The 20842-nt window shown below is 35.7% G+C and overlaps 1 protein-coding gene across 1 annotated transcript in view; it reads right to left on the reverse strand.

Moving 5' to 3' along the window:
* NCKAP1 (NCK associated protein 1) overlaps positions 1–20842 on the reverse strand; it is a 100337-nt gene that overhangs the window by 68887 nt on the left and 10608 nt on the right. Inside the window, exon 2 of the mRNA XM_004426706.3 lies at positions 15498–15608. Coding sequence (XP_004426763.1) covers positions 15498–15608 — 111 coding nt within the window. The remainder of the gene's footprint in view (positions 1–15497; positions 15609–20842) is intronic.

Below are 20842 nucleotides of genomic sequence, written 5' to 3' on the forward strand. Positions count from 1 at the left end.
TCAAAAGTCATAGAGTCAATTTTTAAACTGCACTGCTGATTTCAAATGAATGAAATACCTGTATCACGTCATGTCTCTAATGAGTTTATGTATCCTAACACAGAGTGGTGATTTAATCCCTTGAATAAACCTCAAAAGTTGGGAAAAATATTTAATTTTGTCCTTCCAGGATAGGAAAGCATGAAAGAAGGAAATGCGATACATCTAAAGAGAAATGACATTCATATCAATTATAAGCAAATCTCCAAAGATTACCTGAAAATCCAAATTAACACAAGATTAGTCATTTTTAAAAAAGTTCATAAGACTTTGTAGGACTTTCCTTTTATCATATACAAAATGATTCCATTGGCAGTCAATATTTCAGAAATGCTTTTTTCTGAGCAAAGGGTAATTAAAAAAACACTTTAGGGAAAGTTATCCTGATACTTGCCTAGTAAATAAGCACTACTGAGTGTTTAAGATTTGTTACTAAATTTAATCCTCATAACTACTTTTCAAGGTACTTTTTTTTCTTGTGGTAAAATACACATAACATAAAATCTACCATTTTAACCATTTTTAAGTGTGCAGTTCACACCTAAAAATACAGTTGCATTCTTGTTCAACCATCACCTCCATCTATCTCCAGAGCTTTTTCCATCCTCCCAATCAAGGTATATTTTTATAATCATTTTCCAGATACAGAAAGAGACTAAAAGAGGGTAAGATGCCAATCCAGGTCAATCAGATTTCAAAGCTCAAAACACTTCTTCTATACACTTCAACATTCAAGATGCCATACAATGACAAAAAGAAGTATAGAGACAAGCAAAGCTAACACTGCTTTCTTTTCAGAAAATACTTGTATTTAATTGTAGCCTCATCAATCTCACAGACTGAAGCTTCTAAGAACTTTTAATTCACCCTCTTCATTTCACATATTAAAGTGATCTTTTTCAAGTTTACATTGCTAGTCATCTGTTTAAATTAATTCTAAAAAGCAAAGAATAGAAAAGTTTTATATTTTAAAAAACAGAATGGCAAAAAAATTAAAGGTTGCCTCCATGCCTCTCTGCAATAGGATTTCATTGCTCTTTCCCACTAACAGTTGTAGTCTACTTTCCCACTCCAACAATCTAAGCTGGACTTGTGACTTGCTTTGACCAACAGAAAGCAGCAAAGCGATACTCTTAAGAGGCTTTATAGCTTCAGATTTTGCTCTCTTTGGAACAAAGCCCTAAAATGCCCTGTGTGAAGAAGCCTGATATATCATATAACGTGGAAAGTGAGGCTCAGCATCCTGCTATCCCAGCTGAATGCCGCAGTGACCTAAGGCTGGTGAGACCAGCAAAGCAACTGCCCAGTCAACCCACAGAATGACAAGAAATAAGCTGCTGTTGTTTTAAGCACACTAACTTTTGGGGTTGTTATGCAGCACTAGATAACTGAAACAAAGATTCAGTAATACAAATGAAAACAATCTCTAGTTCACCAACTGAGCGCATTAACTTGTATCAGGAAAAATCTTGAAAGTTTTAAGATTTCTGGTCACAAGATGGTCAAATTAACACAAACTGATGAAACTAATTCTATCATTAGTACTAGAAAATGACAAATTATATGTCCTAGTACAGTGTGGTTGGTCAGATATAACATGGTTGTATAAAAGACATTACATTGTGTTAATGATAACATAATTTACTTCACATAATGGCACTGTCTTCCATTATAAATGGAAATATAAATGAAGCTAGTCCCTTTACACTCAATGTTAATAGTTTTTTTTTCAAAATCTCTCTAATATGTGATTACCTTGCTTTCAGAAATAAATCAGGCTTTTCTTACTGATTAGATGTCATCATTGTAATTCATAATTATACTGAGCTATTTATGCCTAAATGGCCTCAGGTGCTACTGACATGTGCAAGGTAATCTGCCAACATTAAACAGTCCTTGCTGGCTATACTTTTTACTTTTTTTTTTTTTTGCTGAGGAAGATTCTCCCTGTGCTAACATCTACCAAATCTTCCTCTTTTTGCATGTGAGCCACCACCACAGTACGGCCACTGATAGACAAGTGTTGTAGGTCCACACCCTGGAACCGAACCCAGGCCACTGAAGTGGAGTGCGCCGCCAAACTTAAGCATTAGGCCACTGGGGCTGGCCCCACTTTTTACTTTTTAAAGTTTTTATTTCTCTTCCAGTCAATTATCATTTGCTCCTGATGAGAGAACTTCTTAATGTACAATGTGTTAGAAAATATACTGGTTACAATTTTGCCTAAGTAAACAACAAGCTTGGGCATATTGAGAACCAAAAAGCTTATGTCTGAAGAAACTTCATTTTTTCTAAAATATCGTTTCTGGTTGCTCAAAATCATTTGTTTTCCATAGCTTTATTGAGATACAGTTTATACACCATAAAATTCATTCATCATAAGTGAACAATTAAAGAACTTTCGTAAATTTATAGAGTTGTATAACCACCAACCCTATCCAGTTTTATTTTTTTTTTTTTTTTTTTTTTTTTTTTAAAGATTTTATTTATTTTATTTTTTCCTCCCAAAGCCCCAGTGAATAGTTGTATGTCGTAGCTGCACATCCTTCTAGTTGTTGTATGCGGGACTTGGCCTCAGGATGAACGGAGAAGTGGTGCCTCGATGCGCACCCGGGATCCGAACCCGGGCCACCAGCATCGCAGCGCGCGCACTTAACCACCAAGCCACAGGGCCGGCCCCCTATCCAGTTTTAGAACATTTCCATTATCCCCAAAAGTTTCCTTGTGCATATTTACAGTTAATCCTGCTCTTAGCCCCAGCCCTAAGCACTTCTGATCTGCGTTCTGTCTCAATAAATTTGCTTTTTAAAAAAAAAAAGATTTTTCTAGACCTTTCCTATAAAATGGAATCATTTAATATGTAGCTTTTTGCATCTAGTTTCTTTCACTTAGCCTAATGTTTTTGGAGTTCATCCATGTTGTAACACGTATCGGTAGTTTGTTCCTTTTAGTTGCTGAATAGTATTCCATTAAATGGATATACTACATTTTGTTATTCATCAGTTGATGGGCATTTGAACTGTTTCCAGTTTTAGGCTATTATGAATAATGAATGCTGCCATAAACATATCTTTATGTGGAAACGCACTTTCATTTTCCTTGGGAAGATTCCTAGGAGTAGAACTGCTTCCTTTCTAGTTCTCAGATGTGATCCGAAGAGGCAAGTGACATGAAAAGTGACCTCTAGATAACTGAATAGTTACTGTAATAATATATTATTCATGTAGTCAACCAACGTCCCAATCTAGTATATTGTCAGGCATCGTGGGAAGAGGTCAGAATAAAACTATGAATAAAATGCTGACCCTACCCCTAAATGAGCATACAGTCTAGTGAGGAATGTATATGCAGATATAAGGTAACTCTCATTTTTCTTAGGTAAATATCCAGTTTTAGAAGATGGTTACACTACAACTAACTTCCAGGTGCAAGGTTCAAAGATGGTGAAAAACTACAATGATTAATTCCCTTCAAGGCAAAGACCCTCACCAACAGGTAATAACATAAGATGTAAAACATACACACACACACATACACACACGCACAACAGTATGAGCAAGACCACAATAATAAAGGGCAGAGCTTCCAAGTGCAGTGAGGATGGTGAGCAAGATGGAGGAATTTAAAGGTGGGCCTAGAATTGAGAAGGCACCCAGCAACTATTTTTGTTACATGAATACATACTGACAGAGAGTGGTGGCTTAAGTTTCCTCAAGTGGCAGGACTGTAAACAGGAATAAAGTTTATGCTTAAACTGTCTTGGCTTCTTTCTGGCCTTTTTGGACATCTGTTGTTCTTGGGAGATTTGGAAACAAGGTGAAGTGGCATCAACAGCAGAATAGTTCCCACGTAATACCTCTAATATCCTCTTAATACCCTACCCTCATCAATTCTTTGAACTCAGGGGGACCTTCTATCCATTCACCCTACCAACTTTTCACTGTCACTCACCCTCTCATGTCCTATTTGCTTTTTTATCCATCTTAAGATTAAATGGCCCCTCATCATATTACTTCTTTGTCCCTCTCTCCGTCTACCATAATTGTCTGATAAAACCCACAACAGGAAAAAGCATATATCTATGCTGACTCAATCTCAACCTGAATTTATGATCATTAACCCTAACTGAGTAGCAACATTACTCCATTTTCACTGTCAATTCCCTCTCCCACTCTCCTCAATGATTATTCTGCTCCTTCTCCTCTTTTAAAACACTCAATAATTCCTCTTCAACTTGATTCCCAGCTTAATGCTAGCCTGAGCTCTAGACTTATATATACAAATGGTTACTCAACATCTCCACTCAGACTTCTAATAGGCCTTTCAAACTTAACATATCTAATAACGAGCTGTTGAGTGCTATCCCTTCTATACCCCCACCCCACACCTGTTCCTCTTGCTTGCTCACCCCAGTAAATCTTGATATGTGTTCAAGCCAAAAACCTTGGGGTCTCATACACCTCATATCCAATGCATCAGCAAATACTCTAAGCTCTGCCTTCAAAACACATGCAGAATCTGAACATTTCTCACCTCTACCGCCCTAGTCCAAGCCACTATCAGCTCTCATCTCAATGACTGCAAATTTCCTAACTAGTTTCCCTGTTTTTACCTTTGTTTCCCTGCAGACTATTCTCAACCCAGCAGCCATATTGATGATAGATATATATCACTTCATTCCTCTGCTACTCCCCTTCAGTGACATCTCAACTCACTCAGAATAACTAGCCAAAGTCCTTACTATGGCCTAGAAAGCCCTATACATGATCTGCTCACCCCTTACAGTCACTCTGTCCTCATCTCCTACCACTATCTCTCCTCCCACCCCAATCACTCTGTTCCACTCATAATTGCCTACCTCCTGTTCCCTGAACATGTCCCACATGCTCCCACCTGAGCCTTTGCAGATGCTGCTCCCTCAGCACAGAATGCTCCTCCCCCAGCTTACCCCACTCCCTCATATTTTCAAATCTCTGCCCTAAGCCTCCTCCTCAGTAGGGACTTCCCTGGTCATCTTAATTATATTAGCATCTCCCCAGTATCACTCTTATTCACTGCTTTGTCCTTCTCCTTAGAACTCATTTCTACCTGGTATTATGTTCCTGTTCTTTTTTTGTCTATCTCTATCCAGCAGAATGTAAGCTCTATGTGGTATATATACACAATGGAATACTACTCAGCCATAAGAAACGATGAAATCCAGCCATTTGTGACAACATGGATGGACATTGAGGGTATAATGCAAAGTGAAATAAGTCAGAGGGAGAAGGTCAAATACCGTATGATTTCCTTCATTAAGTAGTAGATAATAACAACAATAAACAAACACATAGGGACAGAGATTGGATTGGTGGTTACCAGAGGGGAAGGGGGGAGGGAGGAGGGTGAAAGGGCTAATCCGGTACATGTGTGTGGTGATGGGTTGTAATTAGTATTTTGGTGGTGAACATGATGTAATCTATGCAGAAATAGAAGTACAATGATGTACACCTGAAATTTTTACAACGTCATAAACCAATGTTACTGCAATAAACAAAAAATTAAAAAAAAAAAAAAAAAAGAAGCAGGTTTGCCTTTTCCTTATACACTTTGGCCAGCTGGATGTAAAGAACTTCTACCTTCAGGGATGGTGGAGTTAGAAGGTGGAAAGAAATGGGTCCCTGAGTTACTGTGGGCAGAAAATCACCCGATGATTAGGACTTCCCAGAATGGACTGTTAGAGGAGTGAAAAATAGACTTTTATTATGTTAAGCCACTCAAATTCTGGGATTTATTTGTTTCAGCTGTTGAGATTACCCTAAACCAGAGGTTGGCAAACTATAGCCTGTGGGCCGAATCTGGGCTCCTGCTGCTCTTTTTGTATGGCCCATGAACTAAGAATGATGTTTACATTTTTAAATCATTGAAAAAAATTTTTTTTAAGTCATATTTTCTGACACGTGAAAATTATTTGAAACAAATTTCAGGGTCTATAAAGTAAGTTTGTTTGTTTTAGATTAAAAAAAAAGAATGTAAGCTCTACAAGAGCAGTGACTTGATTTGTTTATTCACTGCTGGATCCCCTCCCCCAAAGCAGGACTTGGCTCATAGAAGGCACTCAATAAATGTTTTAAATAAATAAATGAACGATAAGTAGAAGGGACTATGGGAACACATACATGCAACTCTTAACGTAAACTGAAAGGGTTAAAGAAAGCATCTCTGAAATGGTGACATCTAAGTTGAGACCTCAAAGACAAGCAGAAGTTAGCCTAGTGAAAGAATATGCAAGGGAAAGATTGTTCCAGATAATAAAAACAGCATAAGCAAAGGCCCAGAGGCAAGATAAAGCATGGTCATTTGTGCCATGAAAATGTACATACTCTCCCAAAATAAAATACTCTTTAAAAAAATAAAGCAATTAAATATATTCCCCCATATTCTACATTCTATCCTACACTAGACAATGAGAACTAACACAATATACTATCCGATGTATTCTTGGCCAAAGATCATTGGTGTACATATTTAAAACATTTTTTCCTAAGAAGAGTGCTAGGAACAAGAATAAAGGAAAATAGTGTTATTTACTTCATTATAGTACATCTGTTATTTACTTCATTATAGTTTCTTTTGCTGTCTTTTATTTTGGATCTTGGCAAATAACTTTTGATCTGACAAAAGACAGGCACTGCCATGAAAAATAATAAGATACCATGCTAAAAGTACTCAAAGGGTACCAGGTTAAAAGTGGCTAAAGCCCCTTCAAAGAAATGACCAAGAAAACAAAAATTAAAGATCAGCAGGTGATTAGGTTTTAGTAAAATCCTTTGCTATTATGAAGGGCATATCACCATAATCACCATTGTAGCCAAAGGGATTGGCTAACAACAGTTTGAAAGATAGCTGAAAAACTATCCCTAGAGGCAAGACATAACTTTAGGAAATGTGAAGAAAATGAAAAATGACTGCAAATGCCAGGAATGCATCTCCTTAGGGGCTCTGCTATGAAACCCCAGTATAATGCTCATTGGCAGTCTCATTTGCAAGAAAACAGAAAACATCCTTGAGCTGAAGAGGTTAAGACTGTACTTTAGTAAGATCAGAAGATATAATGCACAAAATTCACAAAATAATGGGATTTTAAAACAGATGCCCTTTAGGAGAAGAACCACCCTTGAGAATATGACGAAAGTTGAAAAATACATTCACACACAAATTCTGTACAAAATTTCAGGGGATTCCCAACCTCTATCAAAACTCAATGTGAAAGCTCAGGTGAAAACCATTGCACTAGACAATAGAGAGAAACATGGCCCAGGATGAAAGCTACGCAGTACGCTTAAGCAAACGCTCTAGAGGGAAGTCAGAGACGACGGGGTATAGGAGAGTGGGCTCCAGAAAAAAAGGAAATCGTACACAAAGGTGGTATGATTATTAGGCTGGATAAATTTAAGAATTCTATAAAGGCACATAACTGTAATTCCAAAAAGCCATGCTATACCTATGAAACAAATTTAACTGTGAAATAATTTTGGAAGAAAGAACCCATTTCACTTTAATGCTAATTATATTATATTATATATATAAGTAAATATATAGAAATAAACACATATAACATAAATATATTATATTATTGGAACTTATAAGAAAGTCCGAAGTGTGAAAACGGAGTGAAGCAATGCAAACCAAGCACCCAGGTCTTTACTAGTTTTTAATTTTTATAATCAGCATATAATTCAATCTGAGAACACTTTATAATCACAGAACAAAAAAGCAATAACAATTCGACAACATAAAAGTATAAATGACCAAGGGTGAGGATATAAATATACAGAGAACTATATTATTTAAAAGGAGACAAAAAGAAAAAGGGGACAAAACCCTTTTAAAAGGGTTTACAAAGGAAGTAAGCAACGATCCAAAAATATTAAGAAAAAAATTATCAAACATTAGGAAGAGGGGAGAGGGTAAGCAAGGGACAGGAAATTTAACGACCTACATCTTCATCTTTTGTAGCAAAGAATTAATAGACATTGTCTAAAGTTGGTAAATAAATATCTAAAAGAACAAGCATATTTCTTACAGTCCAGGAGGTAACCTCTAGAAGTACTAAAAACAGAAGTTTCCTCTGAGGAATATGTCTGAGGTGGGAAAAGAGTGAGGTAGGAGATACACTCACTTTTCATTCTAAATTCCTCTGGACTATTTGATTCATTACCACGTATTCATGTTATTTCGGTAAAAATTAAAAATAAAAAAATTTAAACCAGTTTGGGCAGGTCCATTAGTAATGATGCAATACTCTGCCAGCCACTTAACTATTTCAAATACTTTTCAAATACATCAAAGCAAGGCTTACTTGTATCTTCTAAAGAGGGGTTCATTCTTTTATTTATTGTTTATTCAAGCTAGAATTAAAGACTACATGTGGAAGAGATATTAACTCAACGTTGATGATACCTTTTCAAAAGAGTATTGACATTTAAGTTAAAGTTAAACTAAAATTGTTTGAATTTTGTCAAAGTTTAATTGGTCAAGACCAAATATTTCTTCAAGTTTCCATTAGGGTCTATATAGAAAGAGAGACATATTTACTAACAACAAAGCACACCATCAAAACTCTGTTACATCATTTTACTATAAGATGATTCCTTTTAAAACCAAAGTATTATTTGCTGGTCTACTATATTCTAGACAACAGGGACTCAAAGATGAGTGAACGGTCCAGGAAAACAGAGATGTGAGGTAATACAGAGAAAGAGATTACAGTAGCTTTGTTTTATTTTGTTTCCCCTAGTGGAGGCTGCAGGGAGGGCCGGGGGCTGCAATAGGAGGAGAGATTGGAAGGCATGAAAAGCAGTGTTTGGATTATCATAGCATTTGTCCCAACGGGAGACAGAAACCTAAAGGGGATAAATTCGAGAGACATTATAATACTAAAACTCACAAGCCCTAAATGACCACCTTGATGTTTTGTAAAAGTCAAAGGAGTTTCTGAAAGATCTAGTTTAGGTAACCAAATGTATGGGGATGGCTCAAGGCAGAGAACACAGAAAAGAAACAAAATGGAGTATAATCATGTGTTCAATATTGGATAAAAGGCCGGCCTGGTGGTGCAGCGGTTAAGTGTGCGAGCTCCATTTTGGCGGCCCTGGGGTTCACAGGTTCAGATCTCGGACACACCGTGTACCAATGCACGCTTGTCAAGCCATGCTGTGGCGGCATCCCATATAAAGTAGAGGAAGATGGGCATGGATGTTAGCCCAGGGCCAGTCTTCCTCAGCAAAAAGAGGAGGATTGGCATCAGATGTTAGCTCAGGGCTGATCTTCCTCACCAAAAAAAAAAAAAAAAAAAAATTGGATAAAAAGTTTGCTATTTAGCTTGTGGAGCTGTCCAAAGGGGAGCTGGAAGTCAGATCTAGAACACAGAAGATAGAAGATAATGTATTACTTAGTTAAAGCATGTTTTCATACATATATACTGTGGGATAAAAAAAGGTCATTTAGAAATACCCACATTTAAAGGGCAGCTAGAAGAAAAGCCAGTGAAGTAGACCAAAAAGTCAGAGAGGTAACATAAATAACAGCTTCCATTTTTCAAAAGCAATTTGTCACACAGTCTGCTAAGTGCTTTAGGAGATATTAAACTGCTTCTTGAGATTGGTATTGTCACCATTTTAGAGATAAGAACAAAGAGGCCTTAAGACGTTAAATGATTTGCCCAAAATCATTCAGCTGGTATGTGGAAAGACCAGAACTCAAATTCTGATTTATTGACTCCAAAGTCCAACCTCTTAACCAGTACACTACCATCGTAAGGAAAGCCATGACAAGACAAGGAATGCCCTCTTAGAGACTAAGGAGGAAGGAGCAAGCTTCCTTACCCTTTCCTTCTAACTCCTAACCACAGTGCATGTGTCAAGGGCCTCCCTAGACCCATCCCCAATACCACCACTCCACCCCCACAACACATTTGTGGTTTTTCTTGTGTTTTTTTTGTGAGGAAGATCAGCCCTGAGCTAACATCCATGCCAATCCTCCTCTTTTTGCTGAAGAAGACCGGCCCTGAGCTAACATCTATTGCCAATCCTCCTCCTTTTTTTCCCTTCTTCTCCCCAAAGCCCCAGTAGATAGTTGTATGTCATAGTTGCACATCCTTCTAGTTGCTGTATGTGGGACGCCGCCTCAGCATGGCCGGACAAGCGGTGCTTCGGTAAGCGCCAGAATCCGAACCCAGGCCACCACCAGTGGAACGCACACACTTAACCGCTAAGCCACGGGGCCAGCCCCACATTTGTGTTTTTAAGTAGCTGTGACTCTTATTGTTTTTCCAGATTACTTTCAGTAATATCATTAATGAGATATATTTGTGTAGCTCCACTAAAAAGCAGTTATTTTTTAGCTAATAACATAATAAAGTTAAAAGAAGTATTGATAAGTTTGGGTTCTGACAGATCTAAGACAATGTTTGAATAAATAAAAGCTAGCTGACTTAAAGCATATCAATGTTCATTCACTCATCAAACATTTATTTAGTGCTTCTTATGTGCCACGTACTAGTGATAAAATGGTGTTTAAAAACACACTCTAGGGGCCAGCTCTGTGGCGTAGCGGTCAAGCGCGTGCGCTCCGTTGCTAGTGGCCGGGGTTCGGATCCCGCTTATCAGGCCATGCTGTGGTGGCGCCCCATGTAAAGTGTAGGAAGATGGGCACGGACGTCAGCTCAGGGCCAGTCTTCCTCAGCAAAAAGAGGAGGATTGGCATGGATGTTAGCTCAGGGCTGATCTTCCTCACAAAAAAAAAAAAAGAAACAAAGAAAGAAAAAGGAGTTCATTAAAGAACTTTAAATAAATAAATAAAAATAAAAACACATTCTAGGGCTAGCCCGGTGGCATAGTGGTTAAGTTTGTGTGCTCCACTTCAGCGGCCTGGGGTTCGCAGGTTCGGACCTATGCACCGCTTATCATGCTGTGGCAGCATCCCACATAAAACAGAGGAAGATGGGCACAGATGTTAGCCCAGGGCCAATCCTCCTCAGCAACAAGAGGAGGATTGGCATCGCATGTTAGCTCAGTGCTAGTCTTCCTCACAAAAAAAAAAAAAAAACACAAAAAAACAGACTCTAATGCTATATCTCTGAACCAACTTTACTGCCGATTATGACACTTTTAAAGTTGCTTTATTTTGTCTTTCCTTGAGTGACCCTGTAAGCTATTTAAATGAAAAATATAATTTATTACACAGTATCTTGTACTACTGCGTTGAGAGAGGAGATAAATATTATCTATAACACAAAATATTTCTCTTAAGTTTGAAAACTTCATTTTCAAATTATTTCAATAATGGCCTGTATCTCGGTCCAGAATCCCTACATAATTCTTGTGGCACTCTACTCACTAACAATGTCTTCATTCTTAGGAAGTTAAAATCTAATTCAACATATATAGACAGTAATATCATTTTCCCATTAATTTGGGAATCAAATCAAAATTTGATACTAAAATGTACAATAAATAGGCAAATTCCATAATGATACCTTTGTGCCAGATATTTTACTGTTTTAAAAAACACTAGCTTTTAGATATAAATAGAACATAGGAAGAAAGGGGAAAAATTAAGTGTAAAAAATATTGGAAAAATTTTAAGAAAAGTTTTAACATTCACCTGAACATGTGCCTTTTAGAATTTCTTGGGCAAAAGAAATTTTACCTGTTAATAAAATAAGGAGTTTCTACTATTTTCTTCATCCAGGGAAATACAGATTTCCCCTCTATATGCTCATAAGAAACCTACGGGAAACAAATTATAAATCCATTTGACAGTTAGACTTTGAATATAATGGAAGATAGCAAGTTATAGATAAATTAGACAATCTCTCAGCTCAGAAATGCTTTCCTTAATCTGAAATTAAAAAAGAAAATCTATTAACTCTATTAAAACACATAGCCTGGCACATATGAGACACTCAACAAGCAGCTGCTATAATTCTAAAACGGGCATGGCTTTTATTCATTTGAATTTTACTTAATCAGCCTGCCTTGAAGCATTTAGGGCATTCAGTTCAACATCATGACCCAGAAAAAAAACCCATTCCTTGGTCCAGACTTTCTCTAAATCCAAAATTGGGGGGTACAAAAGTTTATCACTAGGCACAAAGGGGCCTGAGCAAGACAGTAAAAGTGACAGAGTCCAACATCCTCACTGTTGAAGCCATGTTAGGCACCAATCCTGTGACCTGTCAGCAGTGTCCTCCTTTGCTGTATACCAAGTATCTACGTGCTCACAGCTTCTGATGAGATTTAAGAGGGAACAGAAGCAGTTACCAAAGAAACAATCAAGAATCAACAATTTTTTGGCTGCAAAATAAGATTAGCCTTTTTTGTCAGGACCTATTTTAGAAACTTCCAAAAAAAAAATGCTGCTGAATTTTTCACCAAAACAGAGTCTCTCTTTATGACTGCCTTTTCTGAAACTGAGGACAAGTGGTGTTTGTATGACATGAATCAAAACAGAAATAGTGCTAACCAGTACCTCTCCCCGATCTCTGAGATAAAGTAAGCATGCTCTGTGACACATATTTATACAACGACTCCAAGACCAGGAATAAGAAGGAAAAAAAACCAACTATGATATCAATACCATTTCTTCAGTGCACTTAGCAGCCAGAAATCTGCAAGCTCCTATCAATTCCAGATGCTACTGTCATTCCCAGTCCTGAAACCTCCATCAACTACTTCTATGGAATGAAAAAATAATAATAAAACCGAACTCCTCATTTCTCATTTCCTAACCCAAGCTGGCTAGGAACTTCTCAAGAGGATTTTATCAGGCTTAGATCAAAACTGAGACCACAAAACTTCAGAAATACCCAGTATATAGTACTTCAGCAGATAAAAAACAAGAGAATAGCATTACACTGAATAGTTGTAAAGGCCATATGACAAAACGCAGACCTTGCACACAAAACAACCAGAGTAAATTCTACAAGTAGTAATAACACTCAACAACACTGTACAACTGATTTTATAGATTAAACACAGAATTACCATACGACCATTAACAATTCCACTCCTAGATATATATATCCAAGAGAATTGAAAACATATGTTCACATAACTTGTACACACAAATGTTCATAGCAGCATTATTCGTGAGTCAAAAAAGTAGCAACAACTCAAATATCCATCAACTGATGAATGGATAAATAAAATGTGGTATGTCTGCACAATGGAATATTTTTTGGCAATTAAAAAAAATGAAGTACTTATACATGCTACAACTTGGATAAACCCTGAAAACATTATGCTAAGTGAAAGAAACCATTCACAAAAGACTATATGTTATATGATTCTATTTATATGAAATCTCCAGAATAGGAATACAGACAAAAAGCAGATTAGTGTTTGCCCAGGGCTGGGGGGTTTGGCAGGAGTGAATGCTAATGGGTCCAGGGTTTCTTTTTGGGGTGACGAAAATGTTCTAAAATTGATTGTGGTATTGGATGCACAACTCTGTGGATGTCCTAAAAATCACTGAATTGTATGGTATGTGAATAATATATCAATAAAGCCATTATTGAAATAATCAATTTTCTGTTACAAAGTTGAGAACTAAAACTATTAAAAAACAAAAAACAACAGCATTATTCTAAACAGTTTGCCCAGCAAATCAAGAACAGCGAAGATTCTTAATTTACTCTTTAACAAAAAATTTCACTGTCATCCAACAGTGAATATATATTTAATCATATCTTGGTAATTTTCTAAGAAAAGAGCTCATATTTAGGAACTATGCTTATTCTCACAAGGAAATTTACACACACATACACATATAAATTAAACTTAAAAGATTCTCTGAAGTGCTCACATCACAGACTTTATCAGTCATGAGAAAGAGAAGTGTATATGAAATTAAATGCAAGACAGATTTTCACTATAAAATCTCTCTCATTCAGAGTGAGCATATGATCTCTCAGATGAGTTAGCTAACTACAGATGAGTTAGCTAACTAACGTCAATAAAGAAAAAAGAGTTCTCCACACAAATAGTGTTCTTAAGAAGCGTGTGCTTTGAATCACTCCTTTGTAATCAAGAACTAATAGTGCTACCTTAATATACTAATTATAAAGCACAATCTTCTATGAAACAAAAACCCCCATTAACCCGTACTCACAAAAAACATAGACTTTTTAAAAACTTCTTTAAAAAGTACTTTACCAGACTTATTTTATTAATTCTGACTGATATTTTCCCTTTACATTAAAATATTTTTAAGTAAAAGTGGTACCAACAGGCTAAATACAAATCTTCAATGAACATACATGATTTGAGGAAACCAAAAAAAAACACAAAATATTTTTTAAACAGAGCTTCCTAAAGGAGAAAGATCAAATGTTAAGAGGAAATTTCTAGACTAAGTTTGTACATAAAGAAAAAAAGAGAGCAAGAATTGCAACATGAGACGACCAAAAAAATAATAAAAGTAAAAAAAGAATACATACAGAAAGATTCCAAGTCAACAAAATTTATATTAAAGGCCATATTAAGGTGAAAAATAACTTTAATTTTCAAAAATTAGTTAGTCATAGAAGTTATTATAAAGAACTACCAAAAGAGGGGCTGGCCCGGTGGCACAAGCGGTTAAGTGCTCGTGCTCCACTGCAGCGGCGGCCCAGGGTTCACCAGTTCGGATCCCCGGTGCGCACCAATGCACCGCTTGTCAAGCCATGCTGTGGCGGCGTCCCATATAAAGTGGAGGACGATGGGCATGGATGTTAGCCCAGGGCCAGTCTTCCTCAGCAAAAAAAAAGAGGAGGACTAGCAGATGTTAGCACAGGGCTGATCTCCTCACAAAAAAAAAAAAGAACTACCAAAACATATGTAAACATATCAGGAAGACTCTGAATACGACTATATTTCAATATACTAAGAACAACTGTCCCATCTGAGAAAACTAATATGGGATAACAAAGATCCACACCACCACCGTGTTATATTATTTAATTTTCAGGAATGGTTTTCACAATTACAAAAATACTAGAGAAATAAATATATTTTAATATTAACATAGTTAATTACTACAAACAGCAAAAACAATACAAGCTCTATGAAGACTATACTAACTTCAAAATAAAGTGAAGTTTATGACTATACGATAAAACTGTCCAACTAGTCATGCAAATATTTGGAATACATACGTGTCTATTACCTTACTCTCTGTTGCAACTTGAAACGGAAGAAGTGTAAAGAAATTAACTCTTATGTTTTTCTATAATAAAATGGTAATGTAGCTCAGAGTCATTTTTTCCAGTTTCAGAGAGAAGAATATTGTCTCTAAAAGCCCTTAATTAATGTATGTAATTTGTATATCAAAACAGAAAGAATTAGATAAATAAGAGCTACTTTAAGCATTATACTGACCATTACTTTCCCTACAGATGGCTAAAATCAAGTAATACAAAAATTTAGATGACTTACATTGTTGTTGCGGGTTTCTACAGCAGGGAACTTTCTGACTATGAATTTCACAGCAGATTCCAGGTTTTTGTCAATAAGATAGGATGGTTTTGCCTTGGGGTCTCCACATGCCTATAAAACAACAGTAATAAAAAAGTGAAATACATCCTTCTTCTAAAACCAAGGAATAATAGCAAATCTGTAATCAGAAATTAGAGAGGTATTTATTGATTTTGGTGAGCAGGTGATAAAATGAATAGGCAAAGTGCAGGGATTGTCACAGCTGAAATATGCAATGGGAGACAGTACAGAGATGTTCTTCTACTGAAAAAAATGCATGGAAAGTTTCAAAGCAGTTAGCGCAGAACAGCAGTGAAGGAAAAAGCTCAAACCTAAAAAAAAAGAAAAGAAAAAAAAATTCTTGGTTTGAGGTAGGATTGTATTCATCTGAAGCTAATAAAATATTACAAAATTAAATATTCAAGAGTACTGGAAATGTTTCTTTCTAAGTGTTATAAAATAAAAGCTTATGTTTAAATGTCTTTTCCAAAATGTTTTCCTCATTCACTTTAAACATTTTAATACAAGAGCCCTAGTTCAAAAGAACTGGAAGCTGCTAAAATTGTCTGTATAGTGCTAAAGTGTGTTGCCTGTTCCTCTGAACATCTGAGTTACAGCAGTTTTCCATCATACCAGCAGCACTTCAAACAATGAATCTACATCTGTTCTATCTCTCTTAAGCACAGAACAAATGGAAATGTTTACATTTTGACCACATCAGCAGTATAGCATTCTCTGTAGTAAACTGCAAAGCATTATACAAATCTAAGTATTATTATTAGAAAGAACTTCTTATCTGAACTATCAGCAATACAGAATATAATCTTCAGTACTGTTCACTGTTTCATTATGTGACATTTAATTAACTGCTTGCTAGTGAGATGTTATTTCTTAGGGAATTACTAAAATTATAACATTCCTATTTAACTTCTTTTTATTGTATTTTAAAAAGGATGTGTCCTTTGAAAAGTTATATCTCTCTACTATGTGTGAGGAATAGCGCACTGTAATTTAATGTTTTTTCCTTGTTTACTATGGCTATGTTGTGAATTGTAGAAAGAGAAGTTATGAAACATGAAACTGATCTGAAAGCGGGCAAGCGGGCAGAGGGAAGGTGAAAAGCTTTGCAAACCTTCCAAACTTGTCCTTGCTGGGGAAGCATTGTAATAAAAAGAGAGAAAATTACGTGTAAACAATGATTGTCAAACTATGACGTACGCTTCAGAAGAGAACTTATGCACTGAAAACTATGAATAACAAAACAAGATTAGAACTATATGGTGCTACAATTTTAAAGGTATTCTAAGTAGCGAGTTTTAGTATACAATAGATTTATAGAGATTATACTCTTCATATATATTTAAATACTACTGTGTAAGTGTACAACCATGTCAGTTTCTTGGTGCTCTTTCTAAATAAACTTAGAATAATACTAGAAGGAAAAAATAAAGACTACATGCAACTATAAAAATAGGAGCAAAACCATCAGTGAAATTTTACATACCTTAAAAAGAAACTGTAGCCAAGAATAAAAATAAATCGTTATTGGATGACTACTGCACTTCAGCTCAAATTGAAACTATTTTTCAAGTATCACCTAACTTTCTTCCAAGCCAAAGTACAAATAGCAATGCAAATATTCCTATATTTTCCAAATGGAAATAGGAATGCTGTAAGAATTTTCTTAATTCTCAAACATAATTAGATAAAACAAAATTAACTAAGAAATTTAGAACTTCATAAATCTTTAACCAGACTGACACAGGCTACGTGTAAATTTCATTTCAACATAATTAACATTAAAATGTATCTGACTTCCTCAGAGTAGGCTATCATTTGTTCAAAATATTTCTCATAAATTAATCTTCCAATTAATTAACCTCCAAAAAAATAAACTATAAAATAGGAATAACTAAGAACCACATAACTAAGAATTTGTCCCAACAGAAAACAGCTACTAGCATTTCCTTACATCAATGATATAAGGAAAATGAAGTTTCATAAACATGCCTGAGGCAGTGCAGAATCCTAAAGTGATTCCAAATTATGTTCAGTTTTAATGATATGTATTATCTTTCATATTCTAATTATTTAAAAATTCAGCTATCCATTCTAACAACAGTAGTGACTATCAAATAATGAAAATATGCTAGACTATCATACCCATTTCCCAGGATCACAAATTTTACTGCGTAAGAATGTAATCAAGTAACTAAAGATAAATATATATAATCTCCTTTCCTTGGAACTGATTACCTTTTTCACACTGCTCACCAAGCCATATCTAAACTTACTACACTGGGAGTAGTATGCTTGCCATAAAGGTTAAGAATACAGACTCTACAAAAAGACTGACTGGATTTCAATCTTCACCACTTACTACCACGGGACCTCGAATATATCACATAACATCTCCTAGTCTCAGTTTCTTTATGGGTAAACGGGGAAATTAGTACTTACCTCATAGGGTCATTATGAGGATTAGAAGAGAGATAGATACACCATGTATAGTACTTAGCAAAAGGATTGGCAAATAAGTGCTCTAAAAATGTTACCTGTTGTTAATAATAGCTATAATTACCCAAGTAAAGTTTCATATGAATAGTAATCACAGAATAGTCTTTATCATAGTATATACAACTAGTAACAATGACTACAATTCCCTCTCCCGATATTTCCTTCATTTACCCTAAGTCTAAACATACCAAATTTGTTGAACTTACAAAAAGTTTAGCCTAGTTGTTAAGAACATGAGTTCTAATCCCAGCTCCATCACTTCCCAGCTGTGTAACCATAAGCAACTGATTTTACTTCTCTGTGCCTCAGTTTTTCCATCTGTTAAAAAGTAATAATAATTACAATCTACCAAAAAGTTTTTAGGCCCACTAAATGAGTGTGTGTGTGCACGTGAGCACACAAGGCATTTACAAGGGCATGTGGCATACCGTCAGCGCTCAAAAAATGCCAATAAAAACTACAAGGTTCATAGACACTAAACAGAAATACCAGGCCCCATTTTATTTTTTCTGAAATCAACCTACTTGATTTTTTTACTTAATATCAAGAGACATTTGTGTGGGGAATGCTCAGGCAAAAAAAGAAAAAAATAAACTATGACCTGACTAAAAGCTAACATTTAGGTAAATACACCCTGGCAAGGAGCCATACTTAATAATTTAGTTAAGAAGGATTTCCTACTACATGCTTTAATGTATACTAAACAGGTACAGCAAAATTCCAACTAACCAGATGTCTCAGTTTATAAAGATTAATCATCTTCCTCACCCTAACTCAAAAAATTTCACTTTGAGGACATTGAGGACAAACAAATCATAAGATAACAGCCTATATTTTAAGAACATAGCCCACAGTTGGTACACCTGAAACCCTATCTCATCCTAATACACCTACAACATTACACAAAATTAATCTTTCACTCTTAAAACTATCACCCTTTGAAGTACCACATTTAAGAAAACAATATATCTCACTATATTGAGTTATCAACATATTTTAGACTAATATATTTCAGAAATGCTAACCACAAAGACTGAATCAAAAGGTTTTACAAATCACCAATTCAATTAAATAAAATTTTTGAGTACTTCTATTCCGCCTCCCCAAAAAAAGGTGAGTACAGGGCCAAATTTAGTCTAAATCCCTGAATCTTACAGCCCTACCAAAAAACAGTTTTTTCACATAGGCTATTTCACCAGACAAAAGGGAAATTACAACTGAACCACAGAATTTTTAAAAAGCACTGCCGCAAAACCTTATGTTTTACTTTATCTTGACTCAGCATGCTTTCATAGTGCACAAAATACTATAATTTAAAATTCCAGATCTAAAGCAAATTTAAATACTTACATACTTAAATTTCCATTTCTCAGAATTGGAACTTTATTTTCCATGAATATTCTAATTATCTTTAATTTCATCAAAGACAGGACTATTTAATGTGGCAGATAAAATTACACTAGTGTTAAAGGAAATACTTAAATATAATAATTAAGAACTCTTTCTCTGAATCAAGTAGATCACAGCCCACATGACCTTAGGCAAATTGCTTAACCTCTGAGCCTCAGCTCTCTAATCCATAAACTAAGGATATTATTACTTCGTACTTCAAAGGATAGATTGTTCAGATTTTTAAAAGATAAAATGCACATTAAGTGCTTATTCCAGTGCCTGGCACATAAGTACTTAATAAATAAGTTCTAAACAATTATTTTCTATTTTTTAAAATAAAATTTTTGAAAACACATGGATATCTATAGTGACTTTCCAATTATCAAAAATAAGTTTTCCATTTAACCAAGTCTAGGTCAGTATTAACTGTCAATTCAATATCTCCAAGTTCATATTTTCATAAAACACAAACGTAATGTTATTACTAAATATAAAGAACAAAGATGCTTCAGAAAACCACATAATATTTTATTCAGGCCACAAAATAACGTCTTTGACTAGCAATCTCAAGACCAGGCTTTATACAATTTTAAAGCATGACTTTAAAACAAATCTTTCCGCCAATCTACTACCAAAACCCCTTCCCAAGTCCTTTCCTCGGGCTGTAACAACATAGATTACATACCACAGCTTAATGTTACATGGTTAATGTTACATATTTTTTCAAGAACTTACCATGATTTGATTTTTTTAAATCAAATATAGATAGAAATAGTCCTCTAACAATTCATAAGAGATTAAGCAACAATCAAGAAAAAAGAAAACTATAAAGATACAAGAGTGGGGAGTAAAAAGAGCATTTACTGGGCACCTGCTGTGTGCAAAACACCTATGCTTTAGAAATTATCTAAACCATCACTCAACAGAGAGAAAAAGAGCTTCAGAGAGAGTAAGTGACTTGCTCAAGGTTTTACAACTACTAATTGCGAGTACTCAAAGATTCCAAAGCACTAACAACACTTATCTGAAAATATATGCTCAAAAAAACAAATAAAAACATGCTCCATTCTTTCAATACCCCAGCTGTTCAAAACTTTCATTGGAGGGGCCGGCCCGGTGGCGCAAGCGGTTAGTGCACGCGCTCCGCTGCGGCGGCCTGGGGTTCGCTGGTTCGGATCCCGGGCGCGCACCGACATACTGCTTGGCAAGCCATGCTGTGGCGGCGTCCCATATAAAGTGGAGGAAGATGGGCACAGATGTTAGCCCAGGGCCGTCTTCCTCAGCAAAAAAAGAGGAGGATTGGCGGATGTTAGCACAGGGCTGATCTCCTCACAAAAAAAAAAAAAAAAACTTTCATTGGAATAATTACTACCAAGGGAAAAATCTGATTAGTTCGA

Source organism: Ceratotherium simum, chromosome 9, assembly GCF_057802395.1.
Source record: "Ceratotherium simum simum isolate JZ-2026a chromosome 9, ASM5780239v1, whole genome shotgun sequence".
Taxonomy (NCBI): domain Eukaryota; kingdom Metazoa; phylum Chordata; class Mammalia; order Perissodactyla; family Rhinocerotidae; genus Ceratotherium; species Ceratotherium simum.